At 38.8% G+C, this 27,557-nt stretch overlaps 1 protein-coding gene across 5 annotated transcripts in view; it reads left to right on the forward strand.

Moving 5' to 3' along the window:
• The window catches only part of ARHGAP10 (Rho GTPase activating protein 10), a 145,959-nt gene that overhangs the window by 40,137 nt on the left and 78,265 nt on the right, over positions 1-27,557 (forward strand). For all 5 annotated transcript variants that reach the window (XM_078394762.1, XM_078394761.1, XM_078394763.1 and 2 more), the window contains exons 7-15: positions 46-156; positions 1,692-1,796; positions 5,033-5,162; positions 7,731-7,837; positions 8,745-8,839; positions 10,801-10,882; positions 12,044-12,086; positions 13,163-13,228; positions 19,919-19,993. In XM_078394762.1, the coding sequence (XP_078250888.1) occupies positions 46-156; positions 1,692-1,796; positions 5,033-5,162; positions 7,731-7,837; positions 8,745-8,839; positions 10,801-10,882; positions 12,044-12,086; positions 13,163-13,228; positions 19,919-19,993 (814 nt within the window). The remainder of the gene's footprint in view (positions 1-45; positions 157-1,691; positions 1,797-5,032; positions 5,163-7,730; positions 7,838-8,744; positions 8,840-10,800; positions 10,883-12,043; positions 12,087-13,162; positions 13,229-19,918; positions 19,994-27,557) is intronic.

Raw genomic sequence — 27,557 nt, forward strand, 5'->3', positions numbered from 1 at the left:
TGTGTACAGATTTGTAAATTTTAAAGCAGTGCTTTTGCTGTGCAGGCAGACGTGCTAGTGGAACAAAATCGAAAACATTTCTATGAACTGTCACTTGAATATGTGTGTAAGCTACAGGAGATACAAGAGCGAAAGAAGTTTGAGTTTGTAGAACCTGTAAGTAGTCCATGGTAAAGTTTATTGAAGAAAATGTCAGAATTGAAGAGTGGTGAAAGTATAATTGCATGTAGGAGAGAGCTAAAAAGAAAATGTGCTATTTAAGATTTTAGCTCAAGAATGCTCTAAAGCTCTATATTAGAGATGGGGGTATTCGTATATGAATACAAATCCCGCCACACAGCTGGAGCTAGCAAGCGTCAAGCCCCTGGGGCCAGACCGTCCACTCATGCGTCTGTCAGCGGTCCCGCTCTTCCTTCCAATCGCTCCAGAGTGCCTGGTTGGCTAGCAAACCATCAGCCTTGCAGGGAGACTCATCTTCCCTCCTTCTGCTAGCCAACTGGGCACACTGGAGTGAGTGGAGGGAAGAGTGGGGCCACCACCAGCAGTGGATGCTTGAGTAGATGGTCTGGCCCCTAGTTAACTCCAGCTGTGTAGGGGGGTATTCATATACAAATGCGAATAACCCCATCTTTGCTCTATATCTATTTAGGTCTTCTTCAAATTATTTTCATTTGCAAGGTAAGCAAATGTGAAAAATATAATGGAAGAAGTCCTCGTTATAATTTGCCACAAGGAACCTTCTTCCATGTGGTGACATCTCATCATTTTGAGATGTGTGTATGCTAAGGCCATGTAGGCAATATTAGTTGAATTAATTTTATTAGAAACTGACTGGATTTAGTTTATTATATACAGTAGGACCCTCATATCCCCCTGCTAATGCTGGAAAACATGGAATGCTAGTTTACAGAGAAAGCTGGAATGTATGTATACTATATATGTATGCATATGGATTTTTCTTTTAATATTTTTAATATTTTCAGACCATGGATAAGTGAATCAGTGCATACTGATGTCACTGATAAGGGGGCTGTACTATATATAAGATGGTAAACTAAGCTTAAACACATGAAGTTCTGCCATGTTTGCATGTATGGATGGTACATCCTTTTTTGAACCTGGTAACTTACTCCAAGATATTTAGCCATGTTGCTTGTAATGGATACTGCATTGCAGCATCATGTTGTGATATGAGCTGAAATCCTGTTGCACACCTTTACACTGCAATGTGGATGTTATCATCATCCAGCGATAGAAGGGGGAGCCTTTCATATGGGAAAATTGTACCACTGGTGATTCAACAACAATTTTCTTATACTAGAAATCTCCCCTTCCTCTGTTCCCAAGCTCCTAAAGGCATCCTTAGGGTAAAAGGGAACCCTAGGGAGCTTCAGAACCTAAAACAATGGAAGTAGGACATTGTAAATTAAATTAAAACAATGTTGCCAATTGATGATATCATCCTTATTATGCTGCATCAAGTTATGGTGAGTGCATCTAGCTAGAAAGATTTTAGGATTTATATTGCAATTTTATGTATATTAAGGATTAAATCCCACTGTTTCGTGCAGGGTTTACTACCATGAAGGAGATTCAGAATTGCAGTTTTCATCTGAAAATGTGTTAAAAGAAAACTAAGAAGCAAGGAAATTCTTTCCTAGCTGATCTAAAAAAGAATTCTTGTATTTTAGGTCCTGTCATTTTTCCAGGGTATGTTCACTTTCTACCATCAAGGCTATGAACTTGCTAAAGATTTTAACCATTACAAAATGGCTCTGCAGATCAATATCCAGAATGTAAGTGAAGGTACTTCTAATTTGAGCTCCTTATTTTTCATTAAAACATTGTACTGTATATATCTTGTTCATGCTGTTGCATTTTAAAAAATCTGTAATATAAACTAATGTTCTGCAGTTGTTTCAAAGGATGTAATGCCATCTTCAGGCTTGTAGGATGTATCACTTGTTCATGTAATTTTTCTGCCATCTATTGTGTATTTCACCTATGCAAAAATGGATATATAAAACTTTACCTAATGTGTATGTGCACATTATTTGTTCATACGCTTTTTTGTTTTTAGGAACATACATTATCATATGAAAGGTATACTTTTGTAGATAATTCTGGTTATTGGACATTGTGTAATACAGTAACTGATATTCCTGGTATGATGATCTACATGGAGGGTTTTCTTATTATGGTTACTTGTAACCTGTGGTTCAGTTAATGTAACTTGTTGGTGCATAGACTTGCTAGATAGCTCAGTGGCATAGGTTTCTGGTTGCAGAGCCAGAGGTTGGGATTTCCCACGGTGCATACCTCCTTGGGAGGGGCTGGATTTGATGATCCATAGGGTCCTTTCCAGCTCTGCAGTTCAAAGGTAATTATTATTAAATGCTCTCATTCATTTAACAAGCAGCACAGAATTTATACTTGCATATTTAAACAAATTTAGTAAATTATTTTGGAGCCAAAAATTGTTTGTTTGTTTATGCCCAATCTTTCTGCTTAAAAAGGAATCTAGGCAACTTACATCAGTAAAAGACAATATTGAAAACTAAAAACAATGAGCATACAAAGTCTGTTTACATCATTAAAAGACAATACTTAAGGCTAAAAACAATAAGTATCGAAATATAGTATAGAAAGTATAGAAAAGGAACAAATGGCACTCTGAGAAGTTGTAAACCAAATCAGTACTAAAAATATATTCAAACCAGTAATGCATAACAATTCATTTAAACATCTCATTCAGTAGCCAGTCACTGAGGAATCTAGTTTAGATTGCTAATAGACATGGGGACAAATATAAAAATGAGTTGGAATATTCAACCAATATCCCCGATTCCTCAGATATTCGTTGCTTTGTATTCTTGGGGTCCAGAGACCCCAACAAATACGAAGCAATGGATATAACCCTTTTATATTTGTTTCTTCGTCTATCCCTATCTGCTTATGCCTCAGGGGAAGCCTGACCAAAGGAATTCTCCCCAGTGTCTTTGCAAAGACAAACGGGTGGGGGCTCACTTAGATCAGGCTACATTCCTCTTGCTGTTTCTGCCAGGGCATAGGAAGAGGAGTGAAGGGGACCCAAGTGATCCCCCACCTAACCCCCCATCTTTACAAAGACAGCGGGGCTGGGGGAATGCTTCTGTCAGGCTACATTCCTCTATGGCATAGGAAGTGGAGCGTAGCCTGATTCGAGAGATTCCCGCACCCCCGCTGCCCTTGCAAAGACAGTGGGCTGGGGGATTACTTTGATCCGGCTTTGATCCTTTCCCTGGCATAGGAAGAGAAGGGACGGGGGACCCAAGCGATCCCCCAGCCCTGCTGCCTTTGCAAAGACAGCGGGGCTGGGGGATCTCTTTGATTCCAGTTTGATCCTTTTCCTTCTCTTCCTGTGTCCATGTGGCTGTGGGGACCGGGTTGTTTTATTTTAAGATGGCCCCATGGACTGTTTAAAAGAAATAAGGCCTGGACATGGTTCATCGGGCCATTGGGGTTCATGGTTCATGAGTCATCAAGTTTGGTGCTTCGTTCCCCATCTCTGGTTACTAATGTGTGATGCTGTTTTTAGTTACATTGAAGCTGTAGAATGAAAATGAAGTACGTTAGCAGTGTATTGGTAGTTCTATAAAATGCAGAATTGTACTTAATTTTAGTTTGAAAGCATGTAAATGCGGGTAGATAAATAGGTACCACCACGGTGGGAAAGTAACGGTGTTCCATGTCTAGTCGCACTGGCCACATGACCACAGAAATTGTCTACGGACAAACACTGGCTCTACGAGCACCACCCCCTAGAGTTGGACACAACTGGACTAAATGTCGAGGGGAACCTTTACCTTCACTAATATTATATTTCTTTATTTAATATTATATGTATTTTATCCTGTTTCAATATTATAATGATTCATTGTTTTAGCTTTTTATATTGGATGGATGGAAAAGAATCCATAGGCAGATTTTGTGCCTAGTTTCACTGAAGGGCTATTTTAGACTTGAGAGAAAAATTATCCCAATGTCAAAAACTTTTTAAAAGACTTTTTATGGTCCACTAAACTTTAATTTGTATCTTTTTCATTTATCATGTTTTGGATACTACAGTACGGTACCCAGTACACTGTCACTGCACTACAAAATGTTTCTTGCATAATAATTCATACAACAGCACTAATATTATTTGCTTTTGCTGTTGTTCTAATGGTCCTTCAAATCTGAGCCATTAGGAATCTTTCCAAGAATTCTTACTGATCCTCAATTTCTTTTATTTATGTTAGACTGCCTGGAATATGTTGTGTTTGCTAGTGTTTGTTTTGTTCCATCTAAAGGATAGAGTTGTTTTGAAAAGCTTGTCATCTGACCACTACTAACCAGGAAATATCAGCATGATATGAAATAATTGTTTTGCCTGGCAATGAATTAAGGATTTGTTTTTGCAACTTTGATTTTCTAGGTTAGTGTAATATTAATTACAATTAAAAAAATAAGACTATGTGCATGCATGAACATATTTTCTCGCAGTCACTAGGTTCATTATAGTTTCTTTGAAATGTATTTTCTGATAGTTGAGAGACAGTGTTATATTAGCAGTCCAAAGCAGTGTCTAAATAAGTTATTAGTTATTCTATCATCTGCTTCCCCATCCTCACTGAAATAAGTGAATACTTTCCATTTTGAGCAATCTCTTCAAAGCTAGCATTGCTATAGTTTTAAATCTTAACTTCATAAAATGATAGAATCTTCTAGTTCTATGTATTCGCGAAGGCTTTCACGGCCGGGATCTAATGGTTGTTGTGGGTATTTCGGGCTGTTTGGCCGTGTTCTGAAGGTTGTTCTTCCTAAGAGAACAACCTTCAGAACACAGCCAAAGAGCCCGAAAAACCCACAACAACCATCTTCTAGTTCTCTTTTTAAAAACATTGGATACTGAGAAACTTCTAAATAATATTCCTGTTATTTTCTTTCTTATTAAGATATTTGTTTACTGGTTTTAGCCATAAAATAATTTTAAAAATATTTTCTTATGTAGACAAGAAATCGCTTTGAAGGAACAAGGTCAGAAGTAGAAGAGCTTATGAACAAAATCAAGCAAAATCCCCAGGAACATAAAAGAGCTAATCTCTTTACATTGGAAGGTTATCTTTATGTGCAGGAGAAAAGTAAGAGACTTTTTCACTTTTGCAAGAGATGTTTTTGAATGCAAATGCCAAGGATACATCAGGTGTTTCCACAGATTCATTTGTCGTGCTAAATGAAGGCAACAGGATTGCTTTCTGTACTCTGACAATACTATGTATACCTGCTTGCACTCTGATAACTTGAAGAGTTTACCATATAGATGTTTTCTTTATACTTGTGCCTAGTACTCCTCAAGATCTAAAAGAATCGATTGGCATAGGTCTATGCACATCTTATTTAATTCTTTACATTTTTATATCACTGTTCAATCTTCTTGTCACAATTTAAGACTAAAATTTATTCCAATTAAGATATTTTCAAGAAAATGTAATGCAAAATCAGCATATTAAAAGAACAACAACAACAAAAAAAGCCAACTAGCATTGGTGGTGCCTCGACTTACGAACGTCCCGACATACGACCATTTTTAGTTATGACCAGCTCCGGCTGCAAAATTTTGCTTTGACTTGCGGCTGGAGCTTCAAGTTACAACCAGAAAAAGGCAGGGAAAAAAGGTGGGGAATTCAAATTGCTAACTGTTGTGGCAAAGAGGCTGTTATTTTGTAGCTCTTTCACCCCAACGGTTAAAGAGTGTGTGATTTGAGGAGGCTTTGGACTGCCTGGTAAGGTAAGGTGCTGCTTTCTGCTTTTTAAAAACTGTTCTGGGTGGGTTTTGCAGCATGGTTTTGGGCTAGGTTGTGGGATTATGTTTCTATGCTGTGATGGGTCTTGCAGTCTTTGTTTGTTTTTTGCCCCTCCCCATTTCCAATGGGTCTTGTGGGGTTTGTTTGCTTTTTGGTGTTTTTCCCCCCCATTTCCAATGGGTATTGTAGGGTTTGTTTGCTTTTTGGGGTTTTCCCTCCCATTTCCAATGGGTCTTTCGGGGTTTGTTTGCTTTTTGTGTTGCTTGTTTTGCATTTCTGATGGGTCTTGCACGATTTGTTTGTCCCCCCCGCTTCGGCCAGAATGGATTAATCACATTTCCGATGGGTCTTGCAGTGTTTTGTTTTGGTTTTTGGTGTGTGTGTGTGTGTGATTTTTTTTTCCTTCGGCTGGAACAGACTAATTGCATTTCAATGCATTCCTATGGGAAATGGTGCTTGGACATACGGCCAGTTTGAGTTGCGACCAGAGTTCCGGAACCAATTAAGTTCGTAAGTCGAGGCACCACTGTATACCCTAATATACAGTAGCTAGGTGTGAAATGCTATGATTATGGACAAAATATTTAATGGTACAAAAGCATAACATTAACCATTCCTGAACAGCAGTTCTCCCCCTTATGGCTTGCTTGCAAAAATATAATCCATAGCAAAAATTTTCCAGGCATTCAGCATTCTAGCTGAAGTAGCTCTCAAATTGGTTTCAAATGCTACATTCCACTATGATATAGAAACCAGAAAATACATGTCCAACCCTTTGCTAGTGCAGAGGGTTGGACAGAATAATGTTTTCATTACAGCTCCTGTAAGCCCCACCCAGCAACAGCAGGGTCAGGGATTATGGGAGCTGTAGTGTTTTAAAGAGAATCATGTTGCCTAATCTGTTCAAAACTGATACTATGTGTGTGGTGTTTTAGTTTCAGGTATCTGCTAGGTACCATTGTATCTAGTAAAGATGTACACTATATTTGAAGAAAGTTGCCAGACAGACAGAATCTGGGCAATTTGTTCTTTTTCTTTTCTTTTCTTCTCTACTGAATAAGATAGAGCAACACACATGGCTTCTGAGGTGGGCCAGGCATCCTAACAGTTCACCCAAGCTTGCTCTGGCAATATTAAGATTAAAACATTAGACCAAGGAGAACACTCTATAAGAGAAGCAGATTGGTGGCTAAACCATCAATGAAGCCCCAGAGTTGTCCCAGGTAGCCTGACTACTGAAATTATTTGAAGGGATCATTTACTGGAATCTGTATTTCCCCCCCCAGATGCTTTGGCAGCTATTCAGGCAAAATGCTATGTTGTTTTTAGGTAGCCATTGTATTCTAGAATTATCTTTAAAAGAAAGTTAATGAACTTGTCCTTTTGCATTACACTCTCAAGATTAAAATCTGTCTCTAATTTTCAGTTTAATGACCAAAGTCATGTTACATACATTACGCCTATGGAAGAGTAGTGTGATCACTGTCAGGGGGAGATTTTCTGTAATTCAGGAGTTCTACCTTCTATCTGGGCCCCACACCTCTTATATATGATGAGGCTGATTACATGTATATCACACAAGCTTTCAACAGGAATAGGAACATTTTAATGACCAAAATTCCCCCCCTGCTGGTGACATCATTACCCTTCCACAGGAATAACTTCTGCAACAGGATTTTGACTATTTAAAGGTGTTTCTAAGGTGCCTTGAACACTATTTTTAGTGGGACAATAGGGTATATATGCAATGAATAAAGAATTGAAGTGCTAGTTGTCATCATAGTATCAATGATTTTTAGAGAGTATATTAAAAGAAATTAGGCTCAGTAAAAAGATACCTGTAGATGGTAAAATATTTATATATATCAAACGATTCTGAAGCTAATTCTTATTGGTTTTTTAAAGGACCTGCACCATTTGGCTCCAGTTGGGTAAAACATTACTGCATGTACAAGAAGGAGACAAAGAAATTTACTATGATACCATTTGAACACAGGTCAGGAGGAAAACTTGTGAGTATATTTCATATTTCATTATGCTTTGTGCTCTGTCACTAAACTAGACTATGTGAGATCAGATAAGCCTCATATCGTTGTGTATTTCACAATGTTTGTTTTAAGCATAATACGTAAACTGCTATAATGGAATGATAACAATTCAAAATGTTCCAAGGTGGGTTATAGGGAGCAGAGAACATGCTATACCAAAATATAATTATGTTTTTTTTAATTTATGGTTTTTAATTAACATTAAAGGGATTCTACATTTATTTGAAAATAGCTAAGAGATACAGAAACTATGTCCGCTTGGAAAATGGATGCTTTTTTTGTTTTTGTTTTTTGCTTTTGTTTCCTTTGTTTTGAAAGTGTTTGTGTTTGCCATTTTAGGTAGTAGTGAAAGCTGTTTGAGATGTTGGTTTTCTGGATCTGGACATTCTCATTGGACCGACTGTTCAGCTCCTTTTTGGACAGCAGTATTTAATATTCCTTGGGGTAATCTTCTGCCCCCATCCTCCCAAAATTTCAGGATATGCTGTTCATTGGAAGTAAGGAATATAAGAGAATAGCCTCAATTGCAGTTTTGTGGCCTTCTGATACTATGCCAAATATTGCAAGAAACTCAGTAGGCTATTTTCAGTCCTTCCATTGGTTTTTCTGTCTGTGTGATAGCAAAATATATGGTTGGAACTGTTCTTGGTGAAAATTTGTGTTGAGTATGTAAAGTGCCTTTGATCCCAACAGTTTTACTGCATTGATGGATGATTTTGTTTTGGCAAACTGAGTGGCAACAGTAAGTGAACTCCTAAGCATGTCACCATTTGACATTTTCAGTATTATATAGGCTTATCTTATTTGATAAATGACCTGAAGATTTTATGAATGTCTACTACTGAAGTTTTAATGAAAGATTTTTTTCCAGGGTGAATTGGAAGTTTTTCTCCTTAAACACTGTATCAAAAGAAATACGGATACTATAGACAGGCGTTTCTGTTTTGATATGGAAGTAGTAGACAGGTACGTTGCCCATATAAATAGTAAGGTTGTGTTTCTGTATGATACATTTTGACTGTGTATGTTTTTCAAATACAGTGGTACCTCGCAAGATGGTTACCTCTCAAAACGACGAATCCGCATGACGACTTTTGCGGCAGCCATTTTGCTTTGCAAAACAGTGATTCCTATGGGGGAATTTTGGTGGCCGACAATTTGGTCCGTGCTTTGCAGACCATTTTTTCGCAACACGACGATTTAGAACAGCTGATCGGCGGTTCGCAAAATGGCTTCCCTAGGGGCGATCCTCGCAAAACAGGTGTTTTCAGGCCCGTTTTTCGCAACATGGCAATTAAAAACAGCTGATTGGCGGTTCGCAAAGTGGCTTTCCTATGGCCGATCTTCGCTAGACGATGATTCTTCCCCATTGGAAAGCATTAAACAGGTTTCAATGCATTCCAGTGGGGAAATGCTTTTCGCTAGACGATGATTTCGCTAAACAGCGATTTCAGTGGAACGGATTATCATTGTCTAGTGAGGCACCACTGTATACAGAAATAAAATAGCTGTGTGCAAGAAAACAAAGACCACAAGTGGCTAGTTGAAAGTTCATCAGGGCATTGAATTTTCATATGCTGGGTTTGTTGTCCCAAATGTCTATGTTTTTGAGGGGAGGGGTGGAGCATGTATGTGAAGACTAACTGATAACACCAAACCAGATTAAAACATGAAAACCTTGGAACTCGCTTATCTCTTTCCCTTGCCAAAAAATAAAATAAATAACATCTAATATTAAGAAGAAAACAAAAGTGGTACAAGAAAAGCTTCTCTGAGAAGCTAATACTGAAAATGAGGTGCTACAATATAGGATAATGTAGCTGAAGGAAGTCTTATAGTTCATCTTGTGCAGCCCCATTTCTATTGAAGGAAATCTAGAAGTTGAATTTATCCAGCATATGACTCTTCTCAAAGGCTTCTCAAAAACCCCTCAGTCTTTTCTTCTCCAAGTGAAATGTACCCAATCCTTTCACCCTTTTCTTATCAGATGTGTTTTCTCAACCCTTCATCATCTGGTTAACCTTTTGTGAATCGGTTATAGCTTACCACCCTCCTAAAGTGTTGTGGCTAGAGATGGGGATATTCGTATACAAATACAAATATCCCTGCACAGGTGGCATTAACGAGGGACCAGCCCCAGGGGGCTGAACGGTCCACTCACCGATCCGCTGCGGACGGCGAGATTCTGCGAATGGCTCCGCAGTGTGTGATCCGCTCACCACTCTTTGACCTTGCAGCGAGGCTTGTCCTCCCACTTCCTGCCAGTAGTGGGGAGCGGATCGCATGCTGCAGAGCTATTCATAGAATTGCACCATCTGCGGTGGATCGGTGAGTGGACCATCCAGGCCCATGGGGGTGGACCTTCGTTAACGCCACCTGTGCAGGGATATTCGCATATGAATACCCCCATCTCTAGTTGTGGCCATAACTAGACACTATGATTGTTTTTTGCATGTGCAAAATCACATATTTAACCAATGAATCTGGAAATTGGTCTTCCAGTCTCCTCCTTTTAGCCATGACAGAGTAGAAGTGAGAAGAAGGTCTGGGGATCAAGCACGTAACTGTGAGCCAACAATAACAACATGTGCACAGTGTATTTTTGAGTAATGTGGCTGAATGTTGCCAATGTACACTGCCTGCTTATGGGAAGGAGCCATAATGCATCTTTTGAAAATAATTTGAGCAAGCAGATTCTATTTGCAGTCTTCATCCAAAGAGCACAGAGAACTAGTACATATATTTAATGTTTTTTAATGTGTCAAATAATGAACTATACTATATGCCATCTTTGAGAGTATTTGAACTCTTCAAAGATGGGCAGGTTGCATTTACAAAGTGCCCGTGACAAGATTATTTGGAAGTCAGTAGAAAGGTTATTAGGAATTTTAAAGTTTAATTGTTTCTCATCATTTTTACTTTTATAGACCTGGGATGCCTATGACTTTGCAAGCTTTCTCAGAGGAGGACAGAAATATGTGGTTCGAAGCCTTAGATGGAAAAGAAGCTGTAAGCTGAGAAATGATTTTTTAAAAAACATAGGCCAGGAATTCTCAGATTTTTTTTGTAGAGACCTAAAAGTGACATGAAGCCCACTAATCGCAAAACGGTAATGCAGATTGGAAACTTAACACAGAATGGAAGCATATGGATATATGTTTGGGATAATCAGGTGGCAAGTACTGATATAATTTTGTATTGATATTTATCTTAGAATTTTAGGCACACAACCTTATATAGACTCTGTCAGTGCCATTGTCAATGCCAGATTTTTGTTCCAGAGGCAAAGTAGATGGTCGTTGCTGCTGCCAGAATGCATTACAGGAGCCCTAAATGCTTCTCTCCCTCATTTCTTTTATTCGTTCTATCCATTTTGTTAATTTACAGTGGGGTCTTGACTTAAGAACGGCTCGAGTTAAGAACATTTTGACTTAAGAACCACTCTCATAGGAAAATATTGACTTGACTTAAGTACTTAGATTTGAGTTAAGAACTGAAAAAAACCACGTGGGAGGCAGGGAAAGTGCAAAATTTGAACTTTCAGTTAACTGTTGGCCAGTGAAAAGGGTGCCTGTCTGCTTCCTCACTCCTCCCAGCGTTTAGAGAGTGGATTGGGAGACAGTCTTCGGACTGCCTGGTACTGTACTGCCTGGACTGTATTTTCCCTGCCTTCCCTGAACCTTTCTTGACCTAAGAAAAAAAGAAACAAAATATCCCCCTCTAGTGGTCGAAGGCAGAATAGCAGTTTCCCATTAGTTTCTATGGACGGAAAAGAGCAGATACGGATCAAATGGTTCTCAATGCATTCCTATGGGAAATGCAGATTTGACCTGAGAACTTTTTGACTTGAGAACCACCTTGCAATACGGATTAAGTTCTCAAGTCAAGACCCCACTGTAATCCTTGGGTGTTTGTAAAATGATAAATTCTAATTAATATCAAATTGTGGCAGCCAGAGGAAAAAACTTGAAATAGTAAGAAAGGTATAATGACAAAAGATAATACAGAAGCCAGTAAGTTGAATGACTGGACTTGTATTTTGATTCAAGGAGAATCTGATTTCTTCTTAAAAACCTTATTTTGACCTTTAGCAGAAAAAGTATTCCCCACCCACCTTCAGTTTTAAAACATACATATTTGAGTGTACTTTTCTTTATTTTTCTTTCCTAGGTTTTTCTCAATCTGAATAAAGCTATTACAAAAAGGGAAGTAAGTAAGTATTTGAGTAAAAAGTATCATTTTTAAAAACTGCTGGACAGCTATACTTTTTAGAAGCATTTCAGGATGTCAGTGTCAGTCTGGAATTCCAAATGTACCTAATGCCTCTTTCGGGTGTTTGTATGAGAAGGGGCACTAGTTCTGTTCTCTTCTGTTGATCTGGAGAGGAAAGCCTCTGTTGTCATGGAGGCTCACCACATGACTTGAGCATGGTTTTTGTCCACTAGCAGAAATTCGGGGGTAAGACTGGGCAAATTGGGCAGGCAGAGTGGCCACTAGGGGAAAAGTCATTGATTGGTGAGTTCCAGGATATAGACTTGCTCCACTTATTCCACAGCCAGTAACCCTTGCAGGTGGATAAACACCAACATATTGGGTATATAGCAGATGAGAAAGTGAAATATTAACAGGAGCTAAATGATGGTTTGGGCTACATACAAATTAATCAAATAGGGGGACGATTGGTAAGGGATTCTGAAAGAAAATGAATAGGCCATACAAGAGGAAGTAAAATGTTCTTGCAATGAAATATCCCAAAGTCTTCACTTTATCATTGAAATTATAAAGTCTAATAGGCATAGATAAATGGGCAGCAGTCAGCTTCTGTTACCTATGTGTAAACTTTCACAAACATATTGTGCCCAAAATGTTTTGTAGCTTTCATTGGCAGAGGTAGTAGCAAGGGGCCAAGCTAAAGATCAACATCTTATGCCAAAACTTCAAGGTTGACAGCCAATCCCTCTCTGTTGAGGGATGCTTTGCTGTTTCCAGTAAGAAAGTGGAATCTTGGAGGGAGTAAGAGTGTAGTTAGATCCAGGCAGAGGAACTGACAACCTGAAGCCTGTTCATGTAAAGTTTAGCCATGGTCCGGCACGATATCAGAATGGAAGACATTATTTTAAAGTCCCATTTCTTACTTTAAAAAAAATCGATTTTACAGGAAATACTTTGTGTTAAGTTTGAGTAATTACAACTTTGCATTATTTTGCAAAGTTAATGTTTGTATTTTTGTTTTTAAAAGACCTGATCTGTCATTGGAGTTGAAATACTTTCAAATGTTTCTTTTTTTAGGTGCACAGTTAGATAAGATTGGGTTTACAGTAATCAGAAAATGCATCAGTGCTGTTGAAACAAGAGGTAATGGCAACTCCATTTTATTCAGAAAGATTCATGGTTAAGCTGAAAAGGAGATAAAGAAATGGCTAATGAGGGAACAAAATGAAAAAATTACATGTTTTGTTTAACTTTGTTCTTTTGTGAATGACTGCTTAAAGCCTTATACTTTTTTTTTCAAGATCACCTTTGTTATGATATTGGGCAAACTCTCAATATCACAGTACAAGAAGACAAATAAGCATATATTGGATGGAGTTATACCATTCTCCTATGATGGAGGAGGGCATCCTTAACTTAGCCTGGGTTGTCCTTTCCACTTGCTTTAATAGGTACAAATTTGTGTAGGCACAATACGATGTCCCCCCCCTCCCCTGGATTTCCTCTTTTGGTGTGGAAAGCCTAGATGAGTTCTGGCCTCCATTCTGATAAACAGGTGAAAACTTCCTTCCAGTCCACTGAGGAGGGAACTGCAAGTATCTGCAAGTATTTCTGGTGCCAACTTTCATTGACACTCATGAGTTGGGTCTCCAAGACACCAGTCTTCCAGTCCTCTGTAGACATTGGGGAGTACAGGAGGAAGATCTAGGCGAGTTGATGAATGGCAGAGGGGCCACAAGTCTCCCCCTCTCCAAGTATAGATGATCATTCCTTCAGCCTAGAGTTTTATTCCTGGACTGAATTGGTGGTGGCAACAGAAATTGGGGCATCTGGCCAAGAAAGCTTAAAGATCACAACTTCACAGGTCAGGGGCTTATTTGTTATGCTTTTGTGTGAGAGTGTGTATAGATGGGGACAGTTGTAAGTTTTCAATCCTGTTTAGAAAATCTTTGAAATAATTAGAAAACAAAGCATCTTTATCCTGCTTCATTTTTAAAATAACTAAAATCTTTTTTCAAGTATACTCCCTTCCCCTTCCTTACGTCACTACTGTGATTTATCTATCAAGCTTCCTTATGTTAACTTTCTGTTTTATATTAATCAGCATGTCTAATAGAATTGGAGAGCTATATGGTATCTTAATGAAGATTCAGAATATATGGTCTAAAGATGGCCTTTTAATTTTTTAATTCTTCTAAAAAATAATATTTTAATGTAATATTTTATATGAATATATCAGGTAGTTCCCAGTAAGGTGTTTTCACTGACAGAACAGCTTCTGTCAGCAGGAGCAAGAGGAGGTGAGCCCTCTACAACTCATGAAACTGCTTTGGCAGGAGCTGAGAAACCCCTCCAGAATTTGCTCTTTGGGATGCACGGGCGATAGTGGTAGGAGGGGAAGAAAGCTCACAGTTGGACAGCACTAGAGTTATGCCTTTCTGTTTGTGGTTGCCGAGATAATAGTTCCAAAGTTTACCCTCCTGAAGTGGTGCAAAGTGAAGCAAACAATTTCTCTTTTGCTTCCTGCTCTATTTCTTCTGTTCCCAAAGCAAGCAGTTATGCTGTTCTGGCAAGGTGCTGTGATCCCAAGAGCAGCTCCGTGGTTTCCAGCAACCTATCTCTCCAACTTCAATGTTGGGCTGGGGCAAAGAAGTAGAAGATTTTCCTTCCTCTTGCATATAGACACAATTCAATGCTTGACCGGTACATGAATCCCTTTCAGAACTAAATTCCAGTATGTTGGGGATTTATCTTCCACTTAACACAATGGAAAATTCCAGGGCTACACAAGATTGTATTGAAAGCTCCAGGCTAGAATTTGGACAAGTTGCTTGTTTTGTACTCCATTTCCTTGAATCTCCTAATCAGTAGGACCAATTGATAGCCTGGCTGAGGGATCTGGGAGCTCTAGTCCAAAAAGTATATTTTCTAAGGTCTGAGCATAGCTTGTTTAACAGCCACCCAAAATTCATGAATCCCTGATTCGTTTCTGCCTCCTTAATTTTAAACAATGTGTTTTTTTTGCATATCACAATTATCTCAAGAGCTTTTTTGTTTCCTGTGGTACAAGATAAATCTTCATGGAGTTAACTCTATGGGAGCAAGTAGGATTAAGATTTTCTTGATTTCTTTGAGCTTGTATAGCAGTGCAGTGAACATGGAGAAAATTATACCCTTCAACTTAGTGGGTATAAGGCTTTGACCTTAAAATAGCTTATCCATAATTATTTTGCACTTTTCTAGTACATATTAATAAATCCAGTTGTATGAAATTAAAACACTAAAGAGGAGAAATGCCTTTTCAAAGTCTCACTCTCAGGTTTTTATGTAAGGTTAATGTGGATGAAAGAGAGTGAAAACAGTTTTGTCATGTTGGAGGTTAAGTTTCCTGTGCAAAATGGTACCAGAAAACCTTGTTTTTTTTCTGCATTTGTATTATTACAGTATGTAGAAAATCATGCTTTAATGATACAGATTTTTAATGAATGAGTATTGTGGACCTATATATCATTTTTTCCTTGTGATTTGTTCCTTCTCACAGTTAGAAAAGAACTGTGAATTTGGCATTTAAATTCAACTTCCTAGGAAATGCACAGCTGGAACTATAACTAAATGCTTGTGAACTAGCTGGGATTTTTAAAGCCAACTGTACACCAGGCTTTGGTTCACAAAACACAGCTTGTTTGCAAGAGCCTGACTATCTTTCCTTCATTTGTGTGTTATAGGAAGTTAGTTTTAGGTGCTGAATTCAAGGCTGTCAGCTCACATAAAGGGAGGAACAAGACTGGCTTCACTTGTATTCTGGCTTATTAACTCAGTATTTTTGGCTTAGTCAAACATGCAAATAGGTTACAGAATATGAACATATCAATACTTGGGAATTGATTGTTCCACTTCGAAATCATTCTGCAATGAGGAATTGTATGCAATTTCTATATTTTGGTATATCTTTGTGAAGATAGATGGCAGCAGTTAGCTGTCGTCTCTATTTCTGGACCAAGGACACGTCTACTTCATTGGTGAGAACTGGAAAGAAACTTCCTTCAGGAGGAAAAAAAAGTCCAAAACATCTGAAGAACATTGGGCTGGAAAGCCTAAAATAAATATATATGCAATAAGATTGAACTCTTATGCACTGGAGTTGCCAGTTATCCTTGTACTACACAAAACATAAGTCATCTCAGAGTGAAAACATAGTCTGCACCTACTGTCTGCTATAGTGAGCATTTGCAGTAGAATCCACTTAAATCTATTGTTAGGGTTGCCATGGTTTTTGCAAGTTCTGTGTCTTTCCTTTAACAACACCCTGCCACAGATGAAAATAATAGATGAAGCTTTTCATTGGATTCCTAAATTGCTGTCCAGTTGCATGAACTTGCCTAGAGAGAAGAAGGTCCTAATTTAAAGAAAAAGAAAATGTCACAGATTAGGTGAGCTTCTCCACTGATACTTCTGCAGCCTTCAATAATACATACATGGGTGAAAGTTTATTTTCTGAAACTTGGAATGCCCCGATTCCAAAATAAACATACACTTTTGTAGTTAAATCAACAAAAGTCGGCATTTATTCTTATATAGGTCTTATGAACAATTCTGGAAAAGTATGAAGCTTATATATTTTTGGTACTTCAGTTTGTCCTAGTAAAGATATTGCCCAACTGTGGATGTTTTTCCCCCCCTCATAGACCCAGATGGCTACCTTTGTTGTGGTTCTTGTTTTGGGGACCCCATAAAGGCCAAAATAGATGTAATAAGATTTCTCAGTGTCTTTTTCTTTGTATAGATGAAATATGAGGAGGATTCTGTTAACACTGTGGTGTGTGTGTGTTTAGTCGTTTAGTCGTGTCCGACTCTTCGTGACCCCATGGACCAGAGCACGCCAGGCCCTCCTGTCTTCTACTGCCTCCCGGAGTTGTGTCAGGTTCATGTTGGTTGCTTCGCAGACACTGTCCAGCCATCTCATCCTTGGTCGTCCCCTTCTCCTCTTGCCATCACACCTTCCTAACATCAAGGTTTTTTCCAAGGACTCTTTTCTTCTCATGAGATGGCCAAAGTACTGGAGCCTCAGCTTCAGGATCTGTCCTTCAAGTGAGCATTCAGGGTTGATTTCCTTTAGAACTGATAGGTTTGTTCTCCTTGCAGTCCAGGGGATTCTCAAGAGCCTCCTCCAGCACCACAATTCAAAGGCATCAGTTCTTCGGCGGTCTGCTTTCTTTATGGTCCAGCTCTCACTTCCATACATCACGACAGGAAAAACCATAGCTTTGACTATTCGGACTTTTGTTGGCAAGGTGATGTCTCTGCTTTTCAAGATGTTGTCAAGATTTGTCATCGCTTTCCTCCCAAGAAGAAGGCGCCTTTTAATTTCAGGGCTGCTGTCTCCATCTGAAGTAATCATGGAGCCCAGGAAGATAAAATTTGACACTGCCTCCATATCTTCCCCTTCTATTTCCCAGGAGGTGATGGGAACAGTGGCCATGATCTTAGTTTTTTTGATGTTGAGTTTCAGACCGTTTTTTGCACTCTCCTCTTTCACTCTCATTACAAGGTTCTTTAATTCCTCCTCACTTTCTGCCATCAGAGTGGTATCATCTGCATATCGGAGGTTGTTGATATTTCTTCCGGCAATCTTAATTCCGGCTTGGGTTTCTTCCAGTCCAGCCTTCCGCATGATGTATTCTGCATATAAGTTAAATAAGCTGGGGGACAATATACAGCCTTGCCGTACTCCTTTCCCAATTTTGAACCACTCAGTTGTTCCATGACCAGTTCTAACTGTTGCTTCCTGTCCCACATATAGGTTTCTCAGGAGACAGATAAAGTGGTCAGGCACTCCCATTTCTTTAAGAACTTGCCATAGTTTGCTGTGGTCCACACAGTCAAAGGCTTTCGCATAGTCAATGAAGCAGAAGTAGATATTTTTCTGGAACTCTCTGGCTTTCTCCATAATCCAGCGCAAGTTAGCAATTTGGTCTCGAGTTCCTCTGCCTCTTCGGAATCCAGCTTGTACTTCTGGGAGTTCTCGGTCCACATACTGCTGAAGCCTACCTTGGAGGTACTTGTTGGTACCTTGGAGGTACACTGTGGTACTTGTTGGTATTAAGCATCCTAGTACCCTTTTTTTCTCAGTTGAAACCACATTCTTCGGTCCGGTTACTGATATTCACATTGAATCTGATTTCTATAATCAGCGAATAGGACCTTCAGGTGGTATGTGGATTTTCATTGGGAAACAGTATTGGATGGAAGGATTAAAAGACATTTTCCAGCAACATGCCCCAATGGAATGGGTGGAGAGACGGGGAATTTATTTGCTTTGAAGTGCAAAGAATAAGCTGGGAAAATCCCATAATAGCCACCTCTGTTCATTCTTTTACTGAGGAAATAATAGCTACAATCAGATTTACTTACAGAATAGACCTGTGGTGGAGAAACTGCTATTTCCAAATGCAGCCAGACGGCAAGACAGAATCTGAGGGAAATTTCCCTTTTTTCCTCATTCTACTTGCTGGTTTTCCTTTTTCCTCCCTTCCATAGTTTCCTTATAAAGGAAAAGTAACTCTGTCATCTTGAGAGCTGATGTCATTTTTATCCTCAGATAAATTAGGGTTGGGAGGAATTGGTGAGTCCAAGATCTTGTTGAACAATGCCTCCCATGCATCATCCCCACCCGCCAAAAGTACTGTCAGAAAAGCAGTGACAGAAACGACTTATCTTGCTCTATGAATGATGGTCTTTACCTGCTGAGAGGAATCTGTATACTACCCTGTTTCCCCGAAGATAAGCCCTAACATGAAAATAAGCCCTAGTATGATTTTCCAGGATGCTTCTAATATAAGCCCTACCCCCAAAATAGGCCCCAGTTAAGTGAAACCCTGCCCTCCACCATTGTGCAGCATTCTGTAGCAAGCAGAAGATGACATGGTTGTATTTGAATCAATGTAGATTGTTGTACATGAAAACAATAAAACATCCCCTGAAAATAAGCTGTGATGCATTTTTGGAGCAAAAATTAATATAAGACCCATTCTTATTTTCGGGGAAACACGGTAGCTTAAGGCTGCCGGCATGTACTTCCAATTATCATAGGGTTATAACCTTACATGTATACTGACACTGCCCATTTATTAAATTATTGTACAACTTAATAGTTTCTCTGTGTGCACGTAATAAATAGTGGTAACTTTATTTATTTTATAGCATTCATTATTGAGAATTAAACTTAGCTGTTGTATTTTGTGAATCTCACTAAATGTCTGATAATTACTTATTTATAATGATAAATGCTCTATTGGTCTACGTAAAACTGTAACTTTATATGGTTTTATAACAGTGAAAAAATTAATATTAGCCACAAATGGTTTTTTTGGCTTGGTCTTTATTATTACTGCAATGTTAACTGAAAGCACCAACTTAATCAGGATAAATTTGTTAATAATGTCTTTCTTTAATTTTTGCAGTTCAGAAAATTGGTATATAATGCAGAACTGCAATGTTTGTATATAAATAATATGTTGATGTGATAGTCTATAACAGTGGTTCTTAACCTTTGTTACTCGGATGTTTTTGAACTGCAACTCCCAGAAACCCCAGCCAGCACAGTTGGTGGTGAAGGCTTCTGGGAGTTGCAGTCCAAAACTCCTGAGTAACCCAAGGTTAAGAACCAGTGGTCTATAACACTTTGGTTTTTTCCCTTATATAATACAGTTTTGTGGTATTGATAAATTTAATAATGTAGCATGCTTTGTAATCTCTAATTTTTGCTTTGTATATTTTGAAACAGGGCTTTAATTTCTAGTACTCTAGATTTGATCGCTTTTGTCTCTTTACCAGGTATAAATGACCAAGGACTTTACAGAGTTGTCGGGGTGAGTTCAAAGGTCCAGCGACTTCTGAATTTGTTGATGGGTATGCCTCTTATTTTTATATTTATTTATTATTATTTTAAAACAATAATACCCTACTTTCTCCTCAAGAGAACCCAAGGTGGCTTGAAATATTAAAAACAAATAATATAAAAACTGGAGAGGGAGGGGAAAAATCAAAATGATTAAAAAACAACAGCAGTCCAACTCTTAGGCAACCAACTCTTAGGCAGAAAAAGCATGCGTGAAGAGAAAGGTCTTTGTATACCTGTGGAAAGACAGCAAAGACCTTCCAGAAGAGGGAATTCCACAGCTTGGGAGCAGCAGTAGAGCAGACCCTCTTTTATGTCCTCACCAAACTTACCTGTTTAGGGCGGTGGGATAAAAAAAAAAGGTTTCCCCTGATTATTTTAATGCCTGCACAGACTCATAAAGAGAAATGTGGGCTTTCCAGTCTCTTGGACCCAAGTCATTTAGGACTTTATAAATCAAAAGCAGCATATTGAATTGTGCTTAGAAGCAGACCGGTAACCACTGGAGCAGTTGCAAAAGGGGTTTTGATCCCTGTAACCAGATCCACTTAACTAGCTATAATATTTTGGATCTGCTGTAGTTTCCTAACACTTTCCAAAGGCAGCCCCATGTAAGTGTAGTAATCCAAATGAAATATAACAAAGGCATGTGTCATTGTGGTCAGGTGAGACATCTCCAGAATGGGTGCAGCTGGTGCATTATTTTTAAATGTGCAAATCTACTCTTGGTTACTGCCAAGAACTGAGCATCCAGGCTCAGGGACAAAACCAGGAGCACACCCAAACTGCAAACCTATATTTTCAGGGGAAATGTAACCCTGTCCAGCACAGGTTGAAATCCTATCGTCTGATCTGATCTTCATTATTATTATATTAATATCTCCCTCAGTTCTGTAAAACTCCTATGGCTCCTCCCTATCATAATCCATACTGTCATGACATACTTTGCATACTGTATCTTGTGCATATTTAAGGTCTTACCTAATGTTTTCGTGTCAGTTGCTTTACATTTCTGTAATGGATGGAAACTTCTAGGAAAGTTAAGAGTGAGCAGTATTCCATTTTTAGGGTTTCCCTAGGCATCATATCATGTTAATCATTTTAGTGAAGCTAAAGGTTGTTAGTTTAAATACTTTTTAATATAGATCCAAGAAGTTTGTTCTAATTTTTAGCTTCACATACAAAGCAAAGAGATAGGTTAAACAATGAGGTAGAGCAATTTTTTTTGGCTTAGTTAACTGATTTATGTCGTATTAGATTCCTTTGTGAGATTTCCAACTCACATATGCAGTGAACACTATATATGTTAATATCCCTTCTTCTTTGGGTTGATAGTGAGGCTCTGAGAAGTTTCATCTTCCTGTATCCTTTTCTTTTTTCCCCCCCAACTCTCCCCCCCTCCAAAAAAAAAGTCTTCAGTTTCACTTAAACACATCAGCAATTCTGGGTACATATCACGCTCTCCAAGGTATGGGTACTTAAGTGGCATTCTTCACCTGTCAATTATCTAACCCCACTACAACAGTCAAGACTCTAACACTTTTAGACTTCTTGTCCAGGAAGCTTGACAGTATATGCAGTCAGATGAGACCACCGGGATTACTTCAGTTTTTCGAGTGTCCCAAACCTGTCATTTGACAGTAGCACGTGTCTGATTCTCAAGGATTCATTGATATTCAGAGAAGCTAGTTTGCAACAGGCTCCTCTCCAGAACTATGCATGCTCCATCTGTGCTGATAACACAGTGTTCTTTGGCAGAGAAAACTAGAGGAAGCCAGCAAGTGGATTTATTTCATTACTCCAGACATTATGTGAATGGCAAAGCACTTTTATATTATAGGCTGCTGTCAAATCCTCGCCACCTGTATGACTCTTTTAACAGGCTGTCTTTTCAGGAGTTGTGGTAGGATGTCAGGCTTGAGATCTTCTATCCTTTTCCATGAAAATTTGTTGTAGTGCTCTTCCTAAGTATTAATTTGCTTCATAGTTGATTCATTTTCAGCAGTTCTGTGGTGTTCAAAGAATGCCTATAAACGTCACTCTATCTTGAAGCATCGCATGACTGAAGAAGTAGTAGGAAGTGAAAAATAATATTATCAAAAGCCATTTGAGACAAAACAGATGAGATTATCTGTGCTGGAATTCAAAGTTCCCATAAGGAATTAATAGACTGTTAATTGGTTGTCAGAGAAAGAATATGAGGTATTTCAAATATCAGAAGATAAACAAAAGTGAATGTAGTTTCCTGCTTAATTTTAAAAAAAATAAACAGAATTTTTTGTTGAGTTTTTTTTTTACACTAAGCTGTCTCAAAGAGAAGCCCATTCTTCTAGTTCTGTGAAAATTTTTTTGCACTAAATGGAAACATTTGAAGTGCTACAGATGTCTACCCTGGTCTGAATAAATACAGCACATTTGCATGAAGAGCACATGAATTTCTGAAAGAAATGAAATATTTCTGGCTGCATTAATTAATTAATTAACTAACTTATACTGTATGCCGCCCACACTACCCAAAGGTCTCTGGGCAGCTTACAATTTGAATAAAATAAAAAGTTTAAAAGATAAAACAATTAAAATACAGTGCTTTAAAATTGCCTAATATTTGTTAGGGATGGAACTTTTAGAATTTTCGAATGTTCAGTACCAGAAGTCATTTAGAGTTGCCCAGGAAGACTTCTGGAACTGGGAGAGGAGAAACCAAGATGGAAAAGAGATGTATTTCTATCGCCATTGTCCTCTTCATTCCATATATTTTGTCTTACAAGAAGTATGGAATGCCACCTCAGTCTCACTGCTCCCTGAATGCTGCTGCAGTGATTTATGGGAAAGATGGTCCAGTGAGATGTTCTCCATCTCACTCTGATGGTTAATGAGACTACTCTTCCTATGGAGAACTGAGATAGAGGAATTATTTCCATATTTTCAGTTTAAAAATTGTTTTTAACTTTTTAAAAAGCATTTGGTAATTACATAGTGCAAGGGAACTTTTTCAATTCATTTTGAAACCCAGATTTTATAAGAACATGGTGTGGGGGAGCTACAGAAGCATGTATGGAAGCCCAAGGATGGGTTTGCGTGGCTCTTAATCTTTGGGACATTACCTATCACTGCTTTAATATAATTCACAATCCCATTCTTTGATCCATCTCTCAGCTGTTAGAAAACTGTCCTAAAATTGACCACTATACATATTACTTATCACCCCCACCCACCTCCCACACTAACACTTAATAGTCCAAACAGTTCCTGGGAGTACTTAGCTCATAGTACGTTGTGGTAAAGACGTTTACTTTCTCTGTGTCAGACTAGACTGAAATCGTTACACTAGTTTCTCCTTGAAAAACGAGGTGAATATACTTGATGTGTAAACCCTTCATTTCTAATGTAGCTAACAGCATTCTGAATTCTTCTAGTCCATTTCTTATTTCTGTGTAGTCCACATGATAAACTTTTCTGGTGTCATTTTTGTATGATAAATTCTACCCATTCACACACACAATGGGTACTTCTGCTGCTTTGCTATCAGTCTCAGTAACATTCTAGATCTAGAACTTTAACCCTTCCTCTCATCTAATATACTGCTCCACCCATACCCATTGGTTGTTCCACAGTTCCCTCTAACCACCTAAGCAGTATCTTGGGAGCATTTACAGTCAGTATTCTGTCTTTGAAATAGTTATTCCTTTTTTGTGTGTGTGTTGCTCACCTTACAATTTATCTCCACTTCATATTCATTCTTCATTGCAAAAAAAGAAAAAAAAACACAATATTAAGTGTTGTTTATCATTGTTATCATTTCCATTTAGGTCCTCTGAGGTCCCAAGACTACTAATCTTTAGGAACATAAACATAAACATATTTTTATAAGAAAGTTAAGCATGGTGATGCTGGCAGCTATCCACTTCTGTAGGAATGAGACTAGTTTGCAGTGGTGGATTTGAAAGAACCCTATTTCCACTTAGCAATATCATCAAACCCTCAACGTGTTTTGTTTCACCCTAGATTGTTGAATATACCAATTCAGGGTGCTTCTTTTTGACTTTTTAATAGCACCCTGATGTACGGTACCATTGGCAGTGTATCACAGAGTGAGGGGATTAAATGTTTTTCCCTTGATAGGTGACTGGTTAGCTGTGGCAAATTTGAGGGGAAAACTGTGGAGAAATGTCCAGAAGACACTGCAACTGCTATCAGATCTCTACAAGCTTCCTCAACGGTAACAGTAGACACCAGCCTTAACAGACTGGGGTGCTCACTATTAAGGAAGGAAATCCGTGTACTTTGGTCTCCTCAGGAGAGAGTCCAGCATATAAATCACCTGGAGATGTTAGCAGTCCTCAAGGCTGTGAAGGCCTTTGAACCTATCATGGTGGGAAAAGTAGTTGCAGATGATCACAGAAAACACCACCACAATGTATTGCATAAACAAACAGGGTGGCATACATTTCATGACCATAGTACTTCTACTGACATACTTCTGGGAAAGATGCATCAAGAGATATATTCACTTTGTATCAATCCACATGCCTGGCAAAGAGAACCAAATTGCAGATGCCCTGAACAGAAATCAGATGCAGACTCACCAATGAGAGCTGTCAGACAGGATTTACAAACAGTTAACACTGAGGTGGGGGTTGCCACAGATAGACTTTTATATTACCCTGGGGAAACAAAAATGCGAGGTGTATTGTTCCCGGACAAACAAAGGTGAAAAACCCATGGGGGATACATTTGCACAAACTTGTATGTATTCCCTCCCTTTCCATTAATGAATCCAACAACTGTGAAAATCAGACAGGAGAAGACAGATGCAATACTAATAACCACATGGTGGCCGTGACAGTCATGGTTTATGACCCTGCTGCTAATGACAATGGACAATCTGAAACTGCCTGCTACTTCAGATCTCCTAACATGTCACAACAATTAGATTTGTCACCTAGACGTAGAAACGTTAAAATTTACAGCATGGATAACTCTCCCTCAATAACTAAGGTTCTAAGGGAATCTAGAAAGAAATCTAGTATGTATAATTATAAATGGAGGAAGCTTTAAGAATTTGCAAATTTCTGATAAGTAACCTGTACTTGCTGTCATTAAGCAGGGAGAGGTGGCTGCTCAAGCAGCAAAACTATGATGGATGAAGTGCCACTGCTGTTGCATTTGACTTATTTCAACCCTAACAGGATTTTCGAGGTACAGTGGTGCCTCGCTTAGCGATCGCTCCGTTGAACAATGAAATCGCTTAGCGATGGGGTTTTGGCCATTGCCAGAGCGATTGCTTAGCGATGGTCCCTATGGGAAAAATCGCTTTGCGATGATCGCGGGGAAGTGATCACCGCAAAGCCCCCATTCGGCCAGCTGATTGGTGGTTTCAAAATGGCTGCCCGAAAACAAAATGGCCACCCGCTGTGTTGCCTCGCTTTAGAGGCACTGAAAATGGCTGCTGCAATGGAGGATCTTCGCATAAGGTTAGTTTTAAAGCCCATAGGAACACATTAAACAAGTTTTAATGCATTTCTATGGGCTTTTAAAAATCGCTTAGCGATTAAATCGCTTAGCGACATTTTTTCCGGAACGGATTAATGTCGCTGAGCGAGGCACCATTGTACGTGGATGTTTAAGGAGTGATTTACCATTGCCACTCTACAGTGAGTCTCCATTGCTGAACTCACTGGGTGGTGGCAATGATAAAGCCACTTCATAAATATCTCACATACTTTGTAAATCCTGTTAGGTTCACGATCAGTTGGATTTGATTTGATGACATATAACAGTTAACATAGTGCACTTTGCTTGTCATGGAATTCTGCTGCTTGCGCAGCCTAACTTCTCATGCTAAAACAGCCTTCCCCCAAAATACTCGCTCCTCCAACCATTAGTGTTTTTGCCACTGCCATCTCCTCTGTCGCCAGATTGCCTCCCTCACCGCCATCATCTCCTTCATCATTCCCATTTGTTTGGTTTGTGGCTGCTATCTTAACATGCTCTAGTGATGGTAGCTTCACCTCTTCCTCCTCCTCAGACCTCCCTACCTCACTCTGCCTCTCACCACCCCCACCCCTGCTTTGCTCAGTCCATATTTAGCTGCGTTGGCAGTGACTTCTCTTCCTTATCATCTTTGTTCTCATAGCCACCTGGCTAAGTGCAGACTTTGCAGAAATGTGACTGGTGCTTCTGCATAGAGGTTAATAACAAGAGGATGAGAGCAGCAAGCAGGGAAGGTGGTGAGGGGAAGCAAGGTACTGCTTTTTGTAATGGAAGGACCCCCCTGCAATGATACAAGTGGATATGGTACTTCTTCCACTTCAAATATCAGGATATTGCTTGTTGCCTTTTAAAATGCTGTCAAAAGATAAGTTTTTTTTAAAGTGACCCTATGACAGGAGTATGTAAATGTCTGACACATTTTATCAGAAGCTTAAGGTTTGTTGTTATGTGCCATCAAGTTGTGTCCGACTTATGCGGAGGCCCTATCAATGAATGGTTTTCAAAATGTCCTGTCCTCAACAGCCCTGTTCAGCTCTTGTAAACTTTGAGGCTGTGGCTTGCTTTTTGGAGTCAATCCATCATATAGTTAGTCTTCCAATTTTCCTGCCGCCTTTAATTTTTCCCAGCGTTATTGTCTTTTCCAGCAACCTTGCCTTCTCATGATGTGCCCAAAATATGATAGTGTCAGTTTTATCTTTTTTGTCTACAGAGATAGTTCAGACTTGAACACTATCACATGCAACAAAGAAGATGAGAGTATAAATACATGATACAAATGTTATTCTAGACATGAATAGAGGCCAGAATCTTCTCAGTACTTAAACAAGGTTTGCATAAGTTTATGTGGCTAATTGCAGCTAAGTGGCAAGTTATGAGGTGTCTCAGTCATATGCCTGTTCATTCATTTGATCACACAAACATGATGCAGCCCAGCTTATCATCAGTTAGCTGCAATTAATCAGAGCAGGTTACACTTACCTTATGTGAACCTCAACAACAGAATAGTATAAAGAGCATCAATAGCCAGTCTTGAAAATTACATTAAAAGAGTTTAGAATCTTTGTTAATTTATTTCATGGCTCTCTAATTATAATGTCACCAGTATAAATGTAATCTAAAACAGTTATTTCATTACACAGCAAAGTGGTAAAAATAAACTACTAATCCTCCTGTGTTTGCACCATGCATAAAATCACTTCCAAATTAGCACATTCATGTTTAATTTGAGACTTCATGTCAGTAAAATGCTGATCAGATTTGATGGTAGTTGAATGGAATGGTGTACTAACTCTTTCAGCCACCATTTTCCAATCAACACTGTACAGTGGTGCCTCGCAAGATGATTGCTTCGTGGGACGATTAATCTGCAAGACGATTAGTTTTTGTGATCGCTGTTGTGCTTCGCGGGACGGTTTCTCCTATGGATGATTTTCGCAAGACAATGCATGGGTCTATGCTTCACAAGACAATTTTTTAAAGAGACGCTTTTTCGCAAGACAATGTTTTTGATAGTTGGGTCCGCAACTCGCAAGACGATTTTTTAACGGACCCTTTTTCACAAGATGAATGTTTTTCTATGAT

The sequence above is a fragment of the Pogona vitticeps genome, chromosome 5, assembly GCF_051106095.1.
Source record: "Pogona vitticeps strain Pit_001003342236 chromosome 5, PviZW2.1, whole genome shotgun sequence".
Taxonomy (NCBI): Eukaryota; Metazoa; Chordata; class Lepidosauria; order Squamata; family Agamidae; genus Pogona; species Pogona vitticeps.